This window comes from Lottia gigantea (assembly GCF_000327385.1).
Source record: "Lottia gigantea unplaced genomic scaffold LOTGIsca_8, whole genome shotgun sequence".
NCBI lineage: Eukaryota > Metazoa > Mollusca > Gastropoda > Lottiidae > Lottia > Lottia gigantea.
Window position 1 is genome coordinate 4816976 of NW_008710662.1, and position 21523 is coordinate 4838498.

A 21523-nucleotide genomic window follows, 5' to 3' on the forward strand; every position below is an offset into this window, starting at 1 on the left:
ATGGGATATCAGAAACGTGTGTTATTATACAATAGAATGTCAGATACATATTTTGTAATCAATGTAATTTCAGATACATGTGTGCTTATAAGTACAATGGAATATAACATGTACATGTATTTTAATAATTACAATGTATTTACATTAATAATAATAACAATGGAATATCAGATACATTTATAATAATTACAATGGAAAATCTTATACATGAATTATGAATTCAATATAATATCAAATACCTGTTTATTTATTACAATGGAACATAAGATAATAAATGATTACAATGAAACACAAGATACATGAAAATACCTGTAATTACAATGGAGAATAACATACATGAATAATAATTACAATGGAACATAAAGTACAATTACACTAAGACGATTAGTCTACAATATGTGATGGTTACAAAATAACATGTAATAATTTCAATAAATTATTACATATATGTATTTTCCTATAAAAATCAGATACATATAAAAATGTGATAATAATATCATAGTGAAAAATTCTTAAAAATATCGTGAAAGAATTTAACAAAGTGACTTATTATCTACCTGTACACAAATGTGAAACCATATAACAGTACTTTGTAAACAATATTTGTTTTTAAATGTTTATTTTAACGAGTTGGAGATTATTGTAATTAGCCATGTATTATAATCTTAGTAAAATCTACAGTTAAACATTGATATTTTGATACCACCCTGTCAGTCTGTTCAACATATTGTCCATTACTGTTTATTTAAAATCTCATATAAACAGAAACTCTAATAAATTAAACATTATTAAACAGTATAATATAATAAAGCCAGGAGCATTACCTAGAACTGTTTAGTGTTTAAATAGGACTTGTATTTTAAAGACAATGAATTAGAGAGAAATAATAATATCTTCTATTTATCTGCTATAAACAGTAGTAAGCTATCTTATAGATAAGTAGATAAACATTGACTTTTTCAGCAATTAGTAAGATCGACATGCCTCAAGTGTTGCTGAATACGTCCCTTGAGATATTTTTATAGAGGCCATTTAATTTGTTTAACGCACAGGGGTACTGAAGTGAAATATTATCGCACGTGAGTAAGATACGCCATGTTGTTGTCTGTAGGCAATATTTGGTGAAATGTTTCATGCTATAAGCGACATGTGTCGTTAAATGTTTTATTTCCTTTTAATGACATTTGTAAGTTTTCAAGAGAAAGTATTTCAAGTAGTTTGTCATGGTTCATTTTCAATTTGTAGAGAATGCAACAATCGCAGCTAATAAATTCAATATTTAGTGGTAATATGTGAAAATATATATAAAATTATTTATAAATTACAGAAAACAGCAACTCAGCCCTGTTTTAGATTTATTTGCTTTTAACAATACCAGAAAATTGCCAATCTTATTCTACACAATTTATAATTCTAAGACTTTTTCTGAATTGATGCAGCATAATTCCATACAATAGATATTTTAAATGGTTTGAAAATAGAAGTGAAACTGATAATAGAATTAATGAGTTGTAGGATAAATACATTGAAATCTACAATAATCAATCATCATTTAGTGGAAATCATTCTTATCATCATCTATACACTGTTAACATTTCTCTAATTTCAAACATATGTCATGCGCATTGAGACACCTGACGCTGCCAAACTTGTCTGCTTATCACCGCCAAACTAACGGTAACGTCTGCCTCGACTTCCATTTTGTTCCCAAACATCTTTCATTCAAATCGGCTGTTGTTTCTGATCGTATTTCAAGTAGGAAAGACCACACATCTCTGGTGGGCGAAACAAAGATACTCGTAATAAACAATAAAAATCTAGTGTTATTCGTATTCTTCCTCATTTCCACTGAAATAAACTCAAACAACATGTCTACTGAGGTTTAAGGCGGGTTTAAAGGGGTGGTCAACATGGTCCAAATTAAATCTCAATTTCTATCTTCTTTTACAAAGAGAAGAAATTTAAGTCTTCTTCTTCTATCTCTTCTATACTTCTTTTCATTTTGTTTAGAAAATAAACCCAGAAAATATCTTCTTTAACCCAGCTCATATTTATGGTGAATTTATTATTATTTTAGTTTAAAATAGTCATTATAATGTTGTATTGATAGGGGTGAGAATATTCTATAGATGTTTTCTGAGCACATGTTTAATATTATAATCATATCATATACTCATCATATTTTATTTATTATAAATATCACTGACTATTTTATCACCAGTTAAAGATGTGTTAATAATTACTGAACAAAGCATTCATATCACATCATACATTAACTCTTCTCTTTCTTTCTACTTTCAGATTCGACTTTAATGTGTCAGAGAAAATTACCACCATCATTTTGGAATAGTGCTTACCAACCAGCTTCCACCTCTCATAGTAACTTCCCTCTAGGTGCCGACACATATTTCCCTACTTCGTTTTACGGCTTTCATAAAAATTGGCCATATTATTCACAGACTCATTCTTATGGACAAAGTGCACATAGTTTAACGTATCCAAGTATAGACTCTGCCAGTAGACTCAATTCACATTACAGCTCTTTGATGATGCCAACAGCACCCTCGTTATCAAGTCGTTTGGACAGTCGCCATTCACAATATGATTTAACAAAAGGAGCAGATCCCTTTCCGTCATCTTATTATTCAATGGGAAGGTTTGGTGCTGATGTTGCTTCAACGATGGGTATGGAATCTGGCATCGCAGGTTGGTAAGGAATCACTTTTTATTATTTATAGATCCATTTTACTATTACTATCTCAATATATATTATTGCAATAGCATTTTTAGCTGTATAATCTCATGGAGTCTATGTGATCAAAAGATACCAGCAATAAAGCAATAACGGGGCGTGTCGGTATAGCATAATATTAAGTGTTCGTTTATGAATAACTAATATAAGTTTTTTTTACTTTCAGGTGTTGATTTACCAACTCAGCATACAAAGAAAGAATTATATTGGTGACAATAATTGATTATACCATCATATCATTTAACGTGTTTATATACACCATTGCTCATTAGTAATATTCAAGATGGCGGCTAATAGCAATTAAAATGTCGGTTAATTGTGCCGAAAGTTCAGCGATCCCCAGTTGTTTTCATCCATCTTCCGTAATGTGCCAAAACAAATCGTGTTAATAATCATCGAACATAAGAACATGACATAAACTACTAGTGCATGTTGTTTATTATATAAATATTGGATAATAAATGGGTGTTATTTCAGAATGATTGACAGCAAAACAGCTGATCATTAGCCAATAATAAGTGACTGCCGATCACCCACAGGCATCTCCCAGAAGTGACACCAATGAACAATAATAGAAATGATATCTAGCGTTATTTTATTGTTATTTGTATAGATATATTCATGTTTTCTTTTCATTTTCCGTTCCAATGATCATTATTCTTGTATTCATCCATCATCCATCATGCATTTATTCATCATTCATTCATCCATTCATTAATTTCATATAACTGTGTTCAGAATTTACCAGAATAAATGACATTATACTTTTTATTCTTCAATTTATTTCAACTGGGTAATACTTTCTTTCCACAGATAGGTGAAATTGTGTGTCCTACGATGAAATTACTTATACAAATCAATCTGAAAACCTATTTCAGCTCTTTGTCAATGCAGAAAAACCTAGTAGAATACATGCTAGGGGATATGAATGATAATTAAATTGAATATAGGTTTGCACTTAAATTCTAATTACTTCAACTCATGTGTTATCTGGTTTCTTTCAAGAAAAACACAAATTTCGTTAGAAATCCAATAAAGTTTGGTGTAACAAGTTGTAAATTATATATTTCACCACTGAATCTTATTATAATATACATATATCATACAGTCAAGTCGACAAACTAGATTTTAACATCTGGACCCATAGTTAGGCACATTTTCTCACAATACCACCCTACATCTATACCAAACCATTCAAATTATCACTAAAATCAACGGCGGCAACAGTTGTCTCTCATAAGTCAAAGAAAGTAATATATCTGAATCGACCCATGTCTGTAGCTGTGTTCATTCCTGGGAAGCAAGAAAAAAGTCTGCACGGTGTCTACACACCAGAATTATAAACTAACATGGAATTATGAATTCTTTAAGTCAATTGCATTTTCGCCTTTAGCCGTGTAGATTTCAATGATTGGTGAATATTTCTGCTCAAAAGTATATCAAATCACCCATAATTCTTCTTAATGTTTACATCCCGAGTTCATAGAGCTATTTACATATAATTGCATTCACTCGTTGCATTGTTCAGAATCAAAATCCAAATTCCAGATAATTGCCCCATAAAAATGTTCTTGAGATATTTATTATCAACTTTGCTACTAGTGTAGGACTCCAAGAATGTTTTTCGGTGATCGTGTCTTAAATATAACTGAAAGTAGAGTTTCGGCATAAGATAATTTCAACCCAGTGGACAATGAAATTGCAAACCTTTTGCTTTTAACGATAATAAAACTCTTTACGGTATACATACTCATAATGTGGATTAAATATTGAATAAACATACGCAAATAAATCATAGCAGATTTCTAATGTTTGGATATAATGTCAGTTGAATTTATAAAATATAGGTCGTTCTTGTCCAAGCCTGACGAGTCTAAAATCAAATTAGAACGATGCTGAAAATTTACTGCATTTCATTTCAACGAGTCGTCTGATATTGGTAGCACATCTACAGTTCTCAAGTAAAGTGATGTCTTTTTCCATTTAAATACAGTTTTTTCCGAATTTCTAAGTTAAAGAAAAGCAAATCAATTTTTATAATGATTTTCAAGAACAATTTTATTTTGTTTGAAAATATTTAGATTACATAGAGCGCGGCCTATAATTGTACAGTTTAAATGTCTAATCGTTCGAACGACCAAAAAAGACAAATTACACACATGTTTGAAATGCTGGAACTCTCTAATAGTGCCAATAACATTTCTTATTGGTAAATCCATTCCATGGCATTCTGTGTTCAACATTTTTAAATTGTTCTAAAGGCATTATTTTGTCCTCATTATTTAGAACATTAACATTGGGTTTCTATATTTGATTTTACTGATAGAAACAAATAGACAGGCTTTCAGACCAAGAAGAAGAGGGTATATTAAGAGTATATGTTACAATAAACAAAATCCTTATCTTTATTATGAGTGTAAAAAGAAGACGCATTACCATTTATTTTCGCTTCTCTATTTCTACGTGGGTTGTCTCTATATTGTAATTATCGTATCGGATATCAGCGATGAAAATTAAAAGAAAATTGGGCGAAAGGCAACAAATTATGTTAAGTGCTACTTGCTTGTACATTGAAGAGGTGTGGAATTTGTAACTTTAATGTATTTGTCGCTAATAATTATCCACTTGAACATGATGTATGAGTGGAAACTGAAATGAGCTTTGTCTCTCAATTGAACAGAACAACTCACAACCAAAAGGAGAATACAACCTAAGTTATATGTGTTGCTTTTTCCTGCAAAAAGATTGGAACGTTAAATCTTACTAGCAATATATACACAATAATCCTTCTGGTATTGGATGCAAACTTACCCAACACATTGTTTAATACGTTGCAAGCGAGCCAAGGCAATATCACCACTTTTGTGATGCAATTCAATATCAATGGGAAAGATGATGTCGTTAGTTAAGGGTTATTTATCAACAAGATCTCTGCTCAGGAGAATGGTGCAAAACAGCAGAATGATATGATGCATTATTCGAACCCCTAATATTATAAATGTATGTTATTCAGACGATGTGTTGAAAATGTAGACAAATGATACACAAAATATAAAATATCCAGATAGTATTTCTACCTATACAACAATAGTCTACAGTTTATACTTCTCATGGTGGTCATGATTCTACTACTTCTATTTTCTCAGCTGATTCTCACTTTATTCTGGCGCCCGTCTACACGTGCTACTGTCCGCCATTGACGTGATGTAATTTGGTATCTCTGTCAGCTATTGTTTTCATAATTGAAACCCCCACCTCTAAAAACACACGAATTCATTAAGTATCATGACTGCCATGGTTGATAGGACTAACCTTTATCAACCAGCTATTCTAGTCTTGTTAGAATGTAGAATATAAACATGTCTTTTACTTTCTGTTATTCCTTCATTCATTCTTTATTTCATGTTTTACCATCAATAAAGATTTATTTTCTTGTTCTAACTCATGTACATATTTACTTTTACAAGAGAAATTATAGTGATTTTGTAACGAATGTCTGAAGACACGTGGGTCGCTAATAATACACAATATAATTAAAATATTTCAAGATAATACCCGAAAATAAAATGTTATGTTTTTACTATGGTATTTCTCTGGAATTATTTCTAAATAAACGAGCAGTCTGTGAGGTGAGAAATATTACATATAAACATAATATAATCATGTTGTTATAGTGAACATTTGTAATATAAAATACATAATGAACATGTCATTACACATAGTTTACCACTATCAGTTTACTTTCAAAATCCACAAAGCATATTTCATTTTAATGCAATCAAAATAACAAATGATAAACAAATACAGTAAACAAAATAAAAGATGCCATCTGTGCCTAATAAGTTAATTTACATGTACAAATATCCATGTTTAAGATATACTTTTAAAATAAGATATTTTAAAAAGCATGTGGTAAGCAAGTCGTTGGACCATTTCAATAATCCATCGATGTTTCCAACAAAATTTGAGTAAGAACGGTTAGAGAATTCTCTAACTAAAATGATTTTTTTTATTCTAACGGGCCTTTAATCTCACAGGTGAAATTATTATAATTATTTTGACAAAGTAAGATTATTAATTAATACAACATTATCTTAAAACAAAATAGAGCTAAAGCTATGTAAAGTAATACAATACTATTATAATATAATATAATGCAACATAATATTGTACATATAGTTGTAATAATACAATTTTCACTGTTGTTAAATAATACATGTATTAGGAGGCTAAAAGTTTTACCTAATACAAGTTCCATAAATCATTTAAAGTAATACATGTACTACTCAAAATAATTAGTGATTAGCCAGCGTAATACATATATAGCATTTTATACAATATTATAAAACTGTATGGAAAGTTATTTATTTTTTGCCACAACAGCAACAAAATTTATAATATATATGAAGGTAATGATAAAAGAAATGATCCGTTCAGTTAAAGATAAGAGAATTACTATGTGTGAAAATACATTGTGATTTATTGTGATGAAAGAGAAAAAGAAAAGATACTCAGGGACGTTCCACCCTTAAACTTATTAAATGCCGTATCATTCCACGACAGTAGACAAGTGGCGCCACTACACGAAATAACACATGGCCTTGTCACAAAAAAAAAACCAAAAATCACCAAAATAAAGACAAGGAGAACTTAAAGATCACCATAAATATGAACCAACGAAAAAGCTTAATCAATTTTGCTTATACAGTTTTGAGCAAAAATGTGTGTGAACCATTCGAGCAACAATAATCGCAGGTGGATGACTTTATTTGCACAAGCTGTGTACAAAGATCAAGTTAAATATATAGTTATTAAACCAAGTACAATTAACTCATACTGTAAAATGATCTGGGATCCATCTTAAATTAACGCAGACCACCGCACCTAAAATAATTTCAAAAGAAGTTCCCAATTCGTATGTGTAAAGCTTCAACCATAAACTCATATTTGACCACTATGGTTCAATTACAGAAAGACGCGACAAAATTATGATATTCCTATTGTAAAAAATACTTGACTTTCATTGTATTTGCAATCCTGACCAGTGTCTTTTTGATTGGTTAAGATCGTCATTGTCACCCAAGACCATGCTACCAGCACCGGTAACATGTTTCCTTTTCAGACCAATTCTAAATTTTGAAATTGAATAATGTTTTGAGAAGCATGCCTCGATTCTCTATTTATTTTAATTAAGACGTTTGTTCTCTTGATATATCGACACAAACACTTATTTTACTCCATTCTCTCTAGCTCTAATTAGTTACGGTAGGTATAGTGTTGAAAACATCATTTCACCTCGCCTGTTCGCCAAGCTCCAAAGAGTCTTACTCCATAAAAAGCATTAAGGGTAAGGTTTTTTTTGTGTATCAAACCAGTCTGTATGTTGTCAAACAATGTAGCCATGCTGTTAATCATATTATACCCGTCGTCTGGAAATGCCTCATAAAACTTGCAAAAAAACTCGACACCATTATGTTACAATTTCTGGAAATATGAGAATAGTTGCAGGAACTGGAACGAAACAATTTAATACTGCGTTGTTTTTCTTTTGAGGTTTTTAAAACGTTGGGAATGAGGGAAACGAGGTGAATGAAGTTTAACGCTAAATTATGAATGTATCTCCAGTTGTTTTTTGACTTGTTTTACACAGTTTGATATAAGTAACAATAGAGAAGGGGGCACGATTAGAAACTCATTTCACACATAGATTTTAACAGTTTATGTTAATCGTTTTACAATACAATCACTGCTCATTTCACAACACAAATTGACGGGGACATTTTCTTCTAACGATGACTGGTAAAAGAATATTAGGCCACAGTAGTTTCATTTTTGCACCTAAATGAATGAAACTCACAATAGTGTATGTATAATTATCTAACTATGAATACAGGCTGCTCTATTTATTCCTAAGAATTTGGTTTATGAAACATATCTGAAAGAAAGAGGTGTGATGAATTTAAATAGTATACGAATTATTGTTAGTGAACATCTTTTGAACACTACAAAGGTATCAGTGGTAGAAACACATTATAAATACTCTTTAAAAGCTTGTTTAGAATTATACAAATTCTTGTATTTTGACTAAAAGGATAAATTCTGTCTTGGTACAAATGTCTTATTTCAACGCGTATTGTTGGCAGAACAGTTATCGTTTCTTCGCGATCCACTTGTCGAAAAAGCTTGTGAGAAATGTAGGAATGTAGGGTGAATCTTGAGTAAAACTATCCACGTTTCTCACACGATTCTTTTTAGAAGAAACTGTTTACTAATTTCAACATATTTCTAATATCTAATAGCAGGTATAAACCTATCTCTTTACTATATCTTTATAATATATTTATTTTCTAGCCTTTTTATCAGCGAATAATTAATCATTTTATCACCAACTTTCACCCTTTTAAAATATCTTCTTTTATTTTCAACTTATTTGTCTGTATAAAGATAATGGGTTTGTGAGCGTCTGTCTCACTCTATCTCTTACTTATTTCATTTTCACTTCAAACTTTTACTGCTGTAATCTCAACTCGTTACAAGTAAGACGAGACTTCAACATGTGCTTTTTCACTTAAAATGTCAAAAATTCTCCTTTTGTAAAAAAGACAAGGATCTAAGAATGGATCGCTTCACACATGTAACCAGCTTTTAAAAACCACCGTCGATGATAAACGTCTAGTTTTTCCCATAATATTTGTTAGAATAACTTTTCTTTTACCATTTATCACTAACAATGGTTTTTTGCCAAGCTTTTGTTTCTTAGTTTATTTGTTACAATATTTATTATTATGTTACAATGATCTGTATAATATTCTATAATGCACCAATTTATCATATGCTGCATGTCTAGAGTGTATAGAATAACTAAAGTACAATTCGGAGTACAATAACACAATTACATTTTACCTAGACTTAAAAGAATGCAATACAACATAATAGTACAATGTCATACCATACAATATAACACAGCACAATAATACAATATCATACCATACAATGTAACACGACACAAAAATACAACATCATACCATAGAATGTAATGATACAACACGATAAAAAAAATGTTTGAAAAAAGTTGGAGGGGAAACACTACATAATATAACGTGACGTCGACCATGTAATAATGCAATGGAGACAATATGATTATCATAAGGTAGAGTGTAATGCAGAGGTCATGCAATATCATACCATAGAGTTCAAATTAATCAATAAATTTCAATAAATACAATGAATTCATTTATTATTCAACAAATGCAACATATATGCAAATACAAACGTTACAAGACGGAATGCAATACAATTTAACATACATGCACAGTAGTGTAAAATACAATGTATCAAACGAATTGTTGGAATTCATCACCGGCAAACTTGTTTGGTGTTTTTAAACCAGAAGGTGAAGTTTGACTTATCTTAAATATAAACAATAGATAATCATCACAAGAAAATAACATTTTATTTGACACATGCGTGGCCATGCCGTATACTTCACCTGAAAACTTTGACATGTATTAGACTTCTGAACAACTTAAAACTAACTTCTAAAACATGAGTTGTCAAGAATAATAGATGGAAACTAAGTTGATTACTTAGAAGGTTTTTGACAATATTTTAATTTTTAAGAGTTCAGTAAGTAAAATTTTGTTATTAGAAGATTTGTAAATAGATTAGAGAATGTTTTAAGATACTGATCTAAATTTCAAAATCTATCTTGTAAACTTATCTGTTATTGTTTTAAATACTCTAAATCTTGTCTGATGTTCCTTCGTGATGAAACTGACAACATTGTGTAGAATGAAAAAAATGGAAATATTGTGTTTTGTGTTATGTTTGTTGAGTCTTCCACATTATATAAAAATTGTAACCTTTGAAAAAATCATCAATATGTTTCAAATACAAAATACAAAACAATAGTTTGCAAAATTTAAAAAAAGTTGAAATGAAATGAATAGAGTTTTACGTCCTACTTTTATTTGTCAAAAAATTGAAACGTATTGTTAGAAAAAATATTAAGCAATAATGCATGATTGTTAGTTATGTCTGCATAGACCTAACGTATTGTTGGAAAAATAATCTGACAATAATTATTAACTAATAATTAAGTCATGTCTTTTGAATGAGGTTTTCGTTAGTGATCTATGTTTAATCTTTATGAGTTATACATACATCCGATTGCTCATCAGTAGACGAACTCAAATGCAATTTTCATGAAACTGATGATTTCACTGTTGCACAGACTAGACAAATATGTCCAAAAGCAAAGTTCACATTTAACATTTTAATTAATGAACCTGTGATCTATATCATATTATAGTACTCATTAAATACCTCAAAAGATCAAAGTTTATAGAGATAAACTGGTATTATCAATTATCTCACTTAATGATGATTGAGAATGTTCAGAAGTCTTTCTGTGATCTTCTTATCGATAGGAACCCTACTGTATTCATGTAAATATCTTACATCTATACAGCATTCATGCAAAATTAAGTTGTAATATACAGTTTTATAAAACAAAAAATAATGAATTTATTGAAAATATAAAAAATTAAGTTAAATAACTTGCATTGATTTGGACAATGTATCATCATTGGCATCCCAGAGATAGGTCAAATCTAGGAATACTTGAACGAAGTGGTTTGACATCAATTTACAAAAAATTATCAAAACAGTTTGATATCAACATCATTGTTCGATACGATTAAAAATAAAAATATTGACAACAGTATGACATCAAAGCAGCAAAAATCAATGAATAAAAAAATATGAAAGACAATATGAAATTCAGTTCATATTTTATTTCTTATTTCAAATCCCAAATATTCGGGAGTCATGTTGGCATTGAAGCAATCAAAGGTAATCTGCATAAAGATAGTACATGGTAGTGCGATAATCAATATAATCAAGCTTTCCAAGGTATTTTTGATGTACTTTGTCATCCAAACATCCAATATTTCGGTGTCATAGTTTGACATCGATACAACCTACAAATTTGACTGCTATCAGTCTAATTAAAATAAGATAAACTTTCATTCCGTCTTTATTAGCTTTTATATTTAATATAGCCATTTCAGTTAGGGTCTAAAGACATGCCTCTTTAACATTCGTCATAATAACCCTTTGACTTAATCTGATGACATCTGCTTTAACCAATAAAATTCCTTCACTCTCTCACAAAATACCAGTGCTGAAGAGGACATAAATTTGATTGGTTATAGCACGGTAAGGTCAAAAAGTTATTTTGGACGAACGTTAAAGAAGCCAGTCTTTAGGCCCTAACTGAAGAGGCTATATTAATAAAAAAAAAAAAGCTTATGAAAAACAGAACTAACGTTTGGTCTCAATATAATTAGACTAGACTGCAGTCATTTTGACACCATACTGAAACATCTAAAAACTGATCTTTCTTAATATGGAACCCTCTCATAATATATGACATGTGACAAATTCACTCACTCAATATAACTTCACATAAAAAAATCACAGTCTAGTTTGATTTTGGGCCATGTGGGTTATTGCTTGTAAATCATCCTTAGAGACTAGCACATGCTTCCGTTGTGTAAAATTTCAAATGTAGATTTTAACACCTGTACAGGTGCCTGTCATGTTATGTTATATAAAACAATAAGGTAAGTGGAAGCAGATAGACTGATTCTTGATTTAGAAACAAATGAAAAAGAATGTAAATAGGTAGTAAACATGTGATTGTAATATGGAAAGGCTCTTCACATCTGTATTATCTCCAGTTTAAAAAGTTTAAAATCACATATAATATAAACAGAGTATAAACACCAACATGACAGAATACAAACAATATTGACCTGTGTTATATACTAAACTGGTATAAGATCTACATATTCTACCTGTAGGTAGAAAATAATGAAGATGTCCACTATTTTTTATCATAATCCATTAAACACTTAAAAACAATAATTCAACAAACCCCGAACTGGACAAATATGGTCTTAATTTATCACATATTTTCTATCTCTCCACTCAATATAGAATTAATAAAAGTTGCACGTGCATGAGTGCTTTGAAGTCAATAACCATCAAAGGAATACCGGTCTGATTCTCTAAAAGAGCTGTTTTGCATTTCCAAAACGGACAAACCTCAAAATATTTTCACGAGAATAATATGAGAACATTTTTCGGATCGCCAAAGAGGCTTTGTTTTAGAATGAAGTACATATGTGTATAAGTGTGTGATATATACAGAGTAAGCGCCGACATATTGTGAGGTCTATACAACAATAATCTGACATTCTATAAGACATATGTGATATCAAACCTTTTGTTTCGTGGAATTTCTACAAATGATAATGGATGCTAATATTCTTTATTCTCCACGTTGGAATTGTTATCAGTTAAAATAGTGAAAAATATTAAGCATAATTTCCATTCCTATATTATGTTCTCTTAAATATTGTTGTAAATGACAATGAATGTTTCTGCAATATGAGGCCAGACGTATTAGACAAACAAACTTGACCAAAGTATTAATTGCAGACTGAAGCAATTGGATTCAGTCAAAAATTTTAAATATAACGGATTTCGAACAACACCTTCTTAGAAGGTACTCTGTAAAGTAACGCTAACAATAATTTCAGAGCCTAAACTTGTGGTCAGCAACATTTAAAATGTTGGAAAAATGTCTACATGAAGTCAAGATATTATGATTGACAACTGGTAGTGGTTATTGAAGATGATATTGGAATATCTTATCGTTTCTGGTAGGCATCACGGAAGTGTCAAATTCTCATGATTGGCAAGTGTAGCTCTTCAGTTTGAGGAGGTGGATAAGAGAATCTCAATTCTGAAAGCGAAGAAATTTTGACAACAGAAGATTAGTCAAATTTTATATTTGCTACAGGCGATTGTTACTAGTATCCATTCTATTTGTTACAATTTTGTTGGCATAAAGTGTCATGGTAAAAGTAGTTTGACACTTTGTCCAAGAGCTTTATCACCGTGCCAATAATTTCAAGTTTAGGCTACTGCAAAGCTTCATGCATGAAAATTTGTCATGGACCCTGCCAAAACCATCATACTTAATTTGTCACAGAACTTCCAATTTCGACATTGTCTAAGATTACGTCAAATACAAATATAGTAGAGGAGAGTTGATGTAAATTTAAATGACCATTCCTTGACAAATTTACAACCGACCAAATTCTTGTTTATAATACATAGTAATAAACACATCAACTCTACAACTTCCACTTTGACAACAGTGTTAAGTTCAACGACCGTTTCCAAATGTTCAAAATTTCAATAAAACATCAAAAAGCCGTCACTCTGTGATAACTACAGTAAAATAGACAAAGTTTTTCTTATCCATATTTATTTTATAAACAAGATGGTTCAATCTTGTATCACGTTTTCAATGACGTAGAACGTCAACTAATATTACGTCATCAATTATTCAAATTAACTCTTTGAAGATGTTTCTACTGAAATGAAGCTTGAAAAATAAACATACATAGTCAATTTAATAAACATGTTATTTTTACTTAATTTCTTAAATACATAACCTTTCCGCCGCTTGATCTTTTTTTTTTTGAGGCTTCTGTAAGGCCCTTTTTGTGATCGTTGGCTTATCTTTACTGGATTTAGAATTAATTAATGTTCAGGGATGATTCTTTTCTCATATCTTTAGAACCATGAAGATGATATTTTACACAATACTCAAATTAACCAAGATAAAACTGAAACTAGGGTTCAATGGCTTCTGTTGAAGTTCTTCTTCGAAAAACCATGTTACGCATCTTGGATTTGCATGAAACATGTCTATGCGCCTGAAATCATGCCAGGTAGCGTATTAATGTTTTTCAAATAACTTGCATAGACTTTGGCAGGAGACAAGATTGCAACCTGCACTCTTATTGCATTAAGCAAACATGATGGGCTACAAAATTTAGTCAAATAATTGACAAAACTTTTCTTTTCAACAGTATTAAATTTTTCAGAATCATGTGAACATCGATAGTATACCATAATTGAAAAGAAACTGTAAGAAAGTCAGTGGTAAATTGATATATTAAAGTCTTTAACTAGACATGGTGCCTTGAATTTACTGGACTTAATGGCGTCATAAATTGACGTGAGCAGTTCGACCAGAACTAAACTAACATACGATGGTTTTCTGATACACATGAGAATGGGAAAACCTCTATCTATTTACCCACAATATATGAACCATGACATACAGCAGAGGTTATGACCATTGGCATGCACCATATATATACTGATGTTATTATTCTTTCTGTTTGATAATCTAGAGAAATAAATTTCGACTTATTGCCATATTAATACAAGATAATAATATTGTTTATAATGATATCTAAATATAAGTTTATTGACAGATATTTATATCTTAATTTCAATAATTTACACTTGACCATTTATCATTGATAATGATATTTACCTCTTGTTGTCTGCATCAGGAATAATCTTAATGTGATGCACCACATTAAATGTGTCCGAATTATCTCGAATACTTTCCCACCAGAGAGCAATATGGAAGAAATAAATAAACTCGGTTCAATTGAGACTAAAATAATTACATTTATGATTTATATGGACATTATAAGGGGTATAGACGAGTGCTCTGGATTTTGAAGTAAGTGGCTGATAATTATCAGGAATCGTGATCGTCTGGTTGGCACCAACAACTGTTATGGTCGAGTGAAGTCTGTCACGGTAAAGATGAAGTATCGACAAAATGTAGTTAAAATAAACGTTTCTTAGTTTTGAAAAATAAAGTTTTTATTGTGATAAGAATAAGATACTAATTATTTTCCTTTTAAAAAAGATGTTATAACCTCATTTTCACAATCTATACGTATAAATCACAATCGACAACGTGGAAATTGTCTTAATTTTAAAGGAATACTAGGTCTTTGAAAAATTTTAAACTTGGCCAATAAGAGCATATATTCATCAATAGATATACTCGGCGTCATAAATAACATAACGGGATCCTTATGTAATCCGATACATCCAGAAAACTTGGAAATTATCCATAAATATGCAAATAACTATTGAAAAACGCTCAATATTACGAATTTTCCAGATTTTGCAGGGATTCTGTTGGAACTTTATGACACCAGGTAAGTTCACTGATGAATATATACTCATATTGACCATTCTTGAGAACTTACATTTTATGTTCATTCTATGACTTAAAGACTTTCAAGATTGATCATTTATTTTACAGAATGAAGATCGTAGCGCGTTAGAAACGATATGTGATTTCGAAAATAAGGAACATACTTTACTATATCCAGTTTTTTTTTTAATAATTATATAGTGCAAACTATGTAGACCTATACATACAGCAACGCTTTGCATTAGTTTAATTTGAAAAAAAAGTAAATTTTTTGGAAGAATTTTCCATGAATTTCTTCTGAATTGACTGAATAATCTGGACGATTTCACGTTTTGATATATATTTCTAGTGCAATAATTTTTATTGCACTGTGCTCTAGTTTAAACAATATATCTATTTATTAAGCTAGAAGGAAAAAAGAAATTTATGAGTGTTAAAAGATTTATAGCTTATTTTATCACCTTTCTTATCTGAGTGTAAAGAATGGTAAATTTGTCATTGTTGGCATCACTGTCATTTATTCATCATTCAAGATGCTTATCGTCAGTTTGCTGAAATTTTTAAAAAACTAATTACGTGAAGCAATAAACCATGTAAAATATTGTCATATAGCAAGGCAAAACCGACAGAAAATTTGACAATTTATAGTACATTCCACAAATTATGACTACCATTTCCATTGATGCGTGTTAGAAAACTAGAACTGTGGCGTCCATGGTAGTATATATAAACAATGAGAAATAGAACTCCCAGTAATTGTAATTTGTAGAGTGTGAAAGAGATCTTCTGATATATAATATCATACACTGTATATAATATATTAGATTTGATAGATGACAACAATAAAAATATCACAAGTCATATACAATGTTTCTTCGCTGCTGATAAATCGTGATTGTGTTTCTCGCAGCCCATTGTGGTAAATGTATCATTATGCACGTAGGTAATTTTTCAACAAAAGCTTCTCTCTTTAACCATTAAATAGCATGAATAAAAACGATTGAACTAAAATATTTTTTAGTCATGTGGACTCTCCGAAAGGGTTGACAAAAAAAGGCATCAGTAGTTTTGTTACATAAAAGCGATGGCACAATGATCTCGTACTTAAGTCCTTATATTAAAAAAAACTTTAAGTGCATACTTTCAGAAAGTATCTCTTTGACTATTACTATGGAAAGCTTCTGGAAAACAAAGTTTTTGTAATAAGAGTTTTGTCCAAGATGATCTTAATATAAAAAATTATGACATATCGTACATTTTCTGACGCAAGTATCTCATTTATATCTAATATATTTATATTTAAAAAAAATTATAAAGGCCTACCAGAAAATACATTCAAACAAAAATCGACAAGTTCATGCCGAAAAGGGGCTAAGACCTCCTAAGCAATTAAATCAGAAATAACGGATAGGTAACACCATTTTGACAAGGCAGTTGAAAGTCATCTGAGGCACAATCGCTTTTATATTCACATATTATCTGATTTTAACAGAACACTATTTTATTGCAGAAATAACAAAGATAAAAAACTGAACAAAATAAAATAAAATTGTTAAATTGAGTCTTAATAAACGAGTAGTGATCTTATCTTATAACGATTGGAAACTAAAACATATATTTATTATCTACCTGATATATTTATTATACTTCAAATTTCACATCTGATACATTCTTGTTTGGAAATAAAAACACAAATTGGTGAAAATAGCAATAAGTTATAAACGCAACACTATTATCAGATTATTAAAAACTGTAAAATGATCGAAACGAGCGTCATATTTGAATAAAACTGCTTTTATCTGGGCTACTATTGGTAGTGACAGACTTTCACGATTTGTTACTTTCAATTTGTGGGGAACAATGCTGAATTTGCAATGATACCGGATTTTGCTACTACACTGACTGGAATTTATTTGAAATCTTCTTCATATATCTGAGTTGTATTCTATGATATTTTGTAAGTATATGAATTTTGGTTGATGCAGAAGAATGGAGAGGCGACGTTCATCCTAACGTAATACCCCATTCCACTAGGCGGCGATATGTAAGAGATCGTCATATAGAGCGCCACGATCGCTAGAAGCGCTACCTCATCTCAAGTGGATCCCTACTGGTCTACTCCCGTGCACAAAGATCTGTGGCGCTCTGTGCAGAGCATCACAATATCGCCAATCTAATCGCCTAGATCGCCATAGATCGGTGCCTAGTGGAATGGGATATAGTGGTATATTTAAAGCGATGACTGCAAATGCATACCTCAATACGTAGTGAGTGCGGTTATTGATAATTTTTTCATGCCGTTACACCAAACAGAAATTTGCAGCTAATATCATAAATTACTAAATGTAACTATAATATCTTTCAAAATGCTCTTCATCTTCACACGCCTTCTATTTAATAACAGCAGAGTTGCAGAATTTGCTACTCGGTACAAAGTGGAAAATCCAACTACTCGTCTTTGGCAGGAGCTTTTTTAATAAATTGTATATAAACGCATATCCTGTAGCTGTGTTCTTATCAGTATAGAAACAGTGCTTTAATAGAACTAAAGAAGAAACGTGAGCTATTTGGAGTAATTTTAGAGAATTTGGACACTGTTTAGGCAAGATTTTAGAATATTTATTCGCTCACTAACTATTGCTCGTGATTAAAAGAAGTAATGAATTGTACATCCGTGGTAAATAACCAACTTATTTCTATTGTCATCATTTGTAACATACTGGTCATTCTGGTATTTTAACGGCCAGTTTGTTGTCAAGATGTCTTTCTACTCTGACAACAGGACCGACTTTTATTCACATGATAAAGATGGTTTACCTAGCATAACTGTGCTTTCAGTTCTATTAATATTATGCATTGGATCCATCAAATTATACTTATAATTAAATTATGTTTAAGTTTTAAGATATATGGATAATTTAGGACACCTAACTTCCTTAATTCTTTCCTTTCCAGGTTCCTTGGGTCCCTTTTCCCAATTGACTTGAAATTGCGGTGTGGATAGAGCTTTTTCCTTTTGATTGTGATACAAATCATTGCTAAAAATTCCAAAATAATGATCAAAAATGTGTGAAATAAAAAATCGAAATACGTAATATGTTTCAGGACTTAATTTTTCTTTTACTGTTACTGAAACTATAACAGATTCATAACTGCTTAAAACAGATTTTTTACGGTCAGTCAATTCTGAAGTAGGATAACGAAATATTGACAGCTATTCCATAAACATTCAGAATGTTTTGAGGTTCTGTCTGGTAATGTTATGAAGCTAGAAAACTCATTTCATTTCTTAATTTACTATCAATATTTTGACAAGAAAAAACCTCCACGCGCTGAATTGGGTGTGTGAAATTCTATGGATGCCAAGTAAAATTGTAAGATAATAAGAGAATATGGAAAAGTAAGTTTGGAAGTGACATATTATGGTCTAATAAGTTATTATTTACTACCTACTTTATAACTTCATTATACCAGTTATTTATAAGATAAATGAAGACGTTTCTGCCCAAGAGAACAGCATCATCATAATTATAGGATTTAACAACCATATATTTAATACTTAAATTATGCAACCAGTACACAGACTCCTACTACCAAAATTTCAATATTGTTCTTCATTCGGTTTAAACAATATTTTTATTTCTATATTAAATGAAATTTTTTACAGAAAATAAGTAAGGTTTCTGAAACAAGCCGAAGCTTATGCTAATCCGCTAATTCCTTCAACCTGATAAAACTTTTGTTCAATGTTAAATCAGGTTATTGGCAGTGACGTAAATGAATTGGACGTTTAAGCAACAACTTTACTAGATTTGGTTTGGCCAAACTCCGTTGCTCCAAATTGAATATTGAGAGATCTCAGAACTGCAGGTGAAATGTTGAAATTGGCAGCAATGATATTGATCTGCCTGGCATCATAAGTAGTGTCTGTTTGATATGTTATCAAATTGATTAGTAAGATAGTAATAACATGTACTTATAGTACTTATTAACTGATTACAAACCTTATTACTTCAACGTTTTATATACAACGTTTAATCATTTATTCTAATGAACTGCCAATCATATTCGGACACTGTATTGCAGACAATCGGTATACATGTGTGTGAAGTGTTTGGAGTAGTGACTTGGTTGATTCCAGATTGATAATATAAATTCGACACCACAATATACTGTATATATTTAATGTCAATCCTAGTAGTGCCCAATAAGTAGTCATGATTGGGAATGCTGAGAATTACATCTTATGACTGTTTATTTATTTTGGCTCTGACGATGGTGGGCAATGAGATAATTTTTTGCAAAATGGTCAGTGACGTAGTCCAACATTTTTTCTAACTGTGGGAGCCTTTTAAAGATGCACAACCTATGACACACGCGACTTCGAACAACAAGAGACTGGGGAAATCCCGAAGGAACTATCTCGATTTCTGACTGTGCTTCGTATCTTCAAATTATGTAAGGTCACCGGAGAACCTATCCTACGAGTTCCATCGACTAGTATATTCTGACATAAGTATATACAAGGGATGGTTGTCAATAATTTGATGAAGTATACAAGTGGGTAAACTGTTAACACAGTAGGGTGTATATTATATCTACTCCCCTATATCCCCAGAGATAAGTTGTCAATTAAAACCATTAATTAACTTCTAATTAATGTGATGACAAGATAATGCAATCTACAATAGTTAGTTAAGGAGAATGAGGCGTGAACATTTGACCAACAACCATAACATGTCATCTAACGATATCCCACTGTCTCTTGTTAATTCTACTGTTAGAACTGCTGTCTAAATATTTCACATTGTGAATTATCAACCAGTTGATAAGGTAGCCTACTGGCTTGTCGGATTGTGTACTACAGTATCAAAATTGGTGAGATGTGATCGAAGTTTGGATTTCTGAAAAGTGTTAATGTCCAATTAAGGTTGTGTTCTGAATTCAAATTGTCAAGCCTGTTCAACTTCCGGTTGCATTTTAACTGCAATAAATTAAAAATGAACATAAGAATAGTTAATTGGGACCTCCAGTCAATTTTAGATCAACAACTCCTATTTCTTCAATATTGTTCTTACATGCTGGGAATGCACGTTTTATAACATAAACAAAAATTTTGTCACCCGATATTTTCAAGTTTCCTCACGAGACGTCTGCCTTTTCCCGCCAGTCAGATCATTAAGCAGTAATCGTTGAAAGACTTATTACCTGACACCCACAAAATATGAGTACATCAGACATATTGAAAAGACAATATGTAACGTAAGTCTTGTTTTTCTTGTAGAAAAAAAGGTATCTGGTAACATAAAGTCTTTAAGACGCCGTAACGTTACGTTTAAACTACGTGTGTTTCCTGCGTTGACTGATGATCAGAAAGCCAGTCCTATTAACGCATTATCAGTCAAATTTACAACTTTGATGATTTGAGAGAGATGAACGTTAAAGTAATCAGACATATTCGATTGTTTTAATAGAAAAAAATCATGGAATATCAATTTGAAATTTCATCGTAAAATGGCGTAAGATTTTGAGTTATGTTCGTTGAATTGTGCAACATGATTAAAGTTTAATACTTTTTATGTTAAGTTAATGTTACTGGCAGATTTACAACATTATCATCAATAATACGTATTATAAAACGCTTGCTTGAAATTTCTGGAATA

The 21523-nt window shown here is 30.9% G+C and overlaps 1 protein-coding gene across 1 annotated transcript; it reads left to right on the forward strand.

The window, feature by feature from the left end:
- On the forward strand, window positions 1-2965 carry LOTGIDRAFT_155616 (hypothetical protein; the record flags this gene model as incomplete). The annotated part of the gene is made up of 3 exons (XM_009067149.1): window positions 1-16; window positions 2302-2706; window positions 2919-2965. The coding sequence occupies 3 exons, from the start codon at window positions 1-3 to the stop codon at window positions 2963-2965; spliced, it is 468 nt and encodes a 155-aa protein (XP_009065397.1).
- Window positions 2966-21523: the final 18558 nt, after the last annotated feature.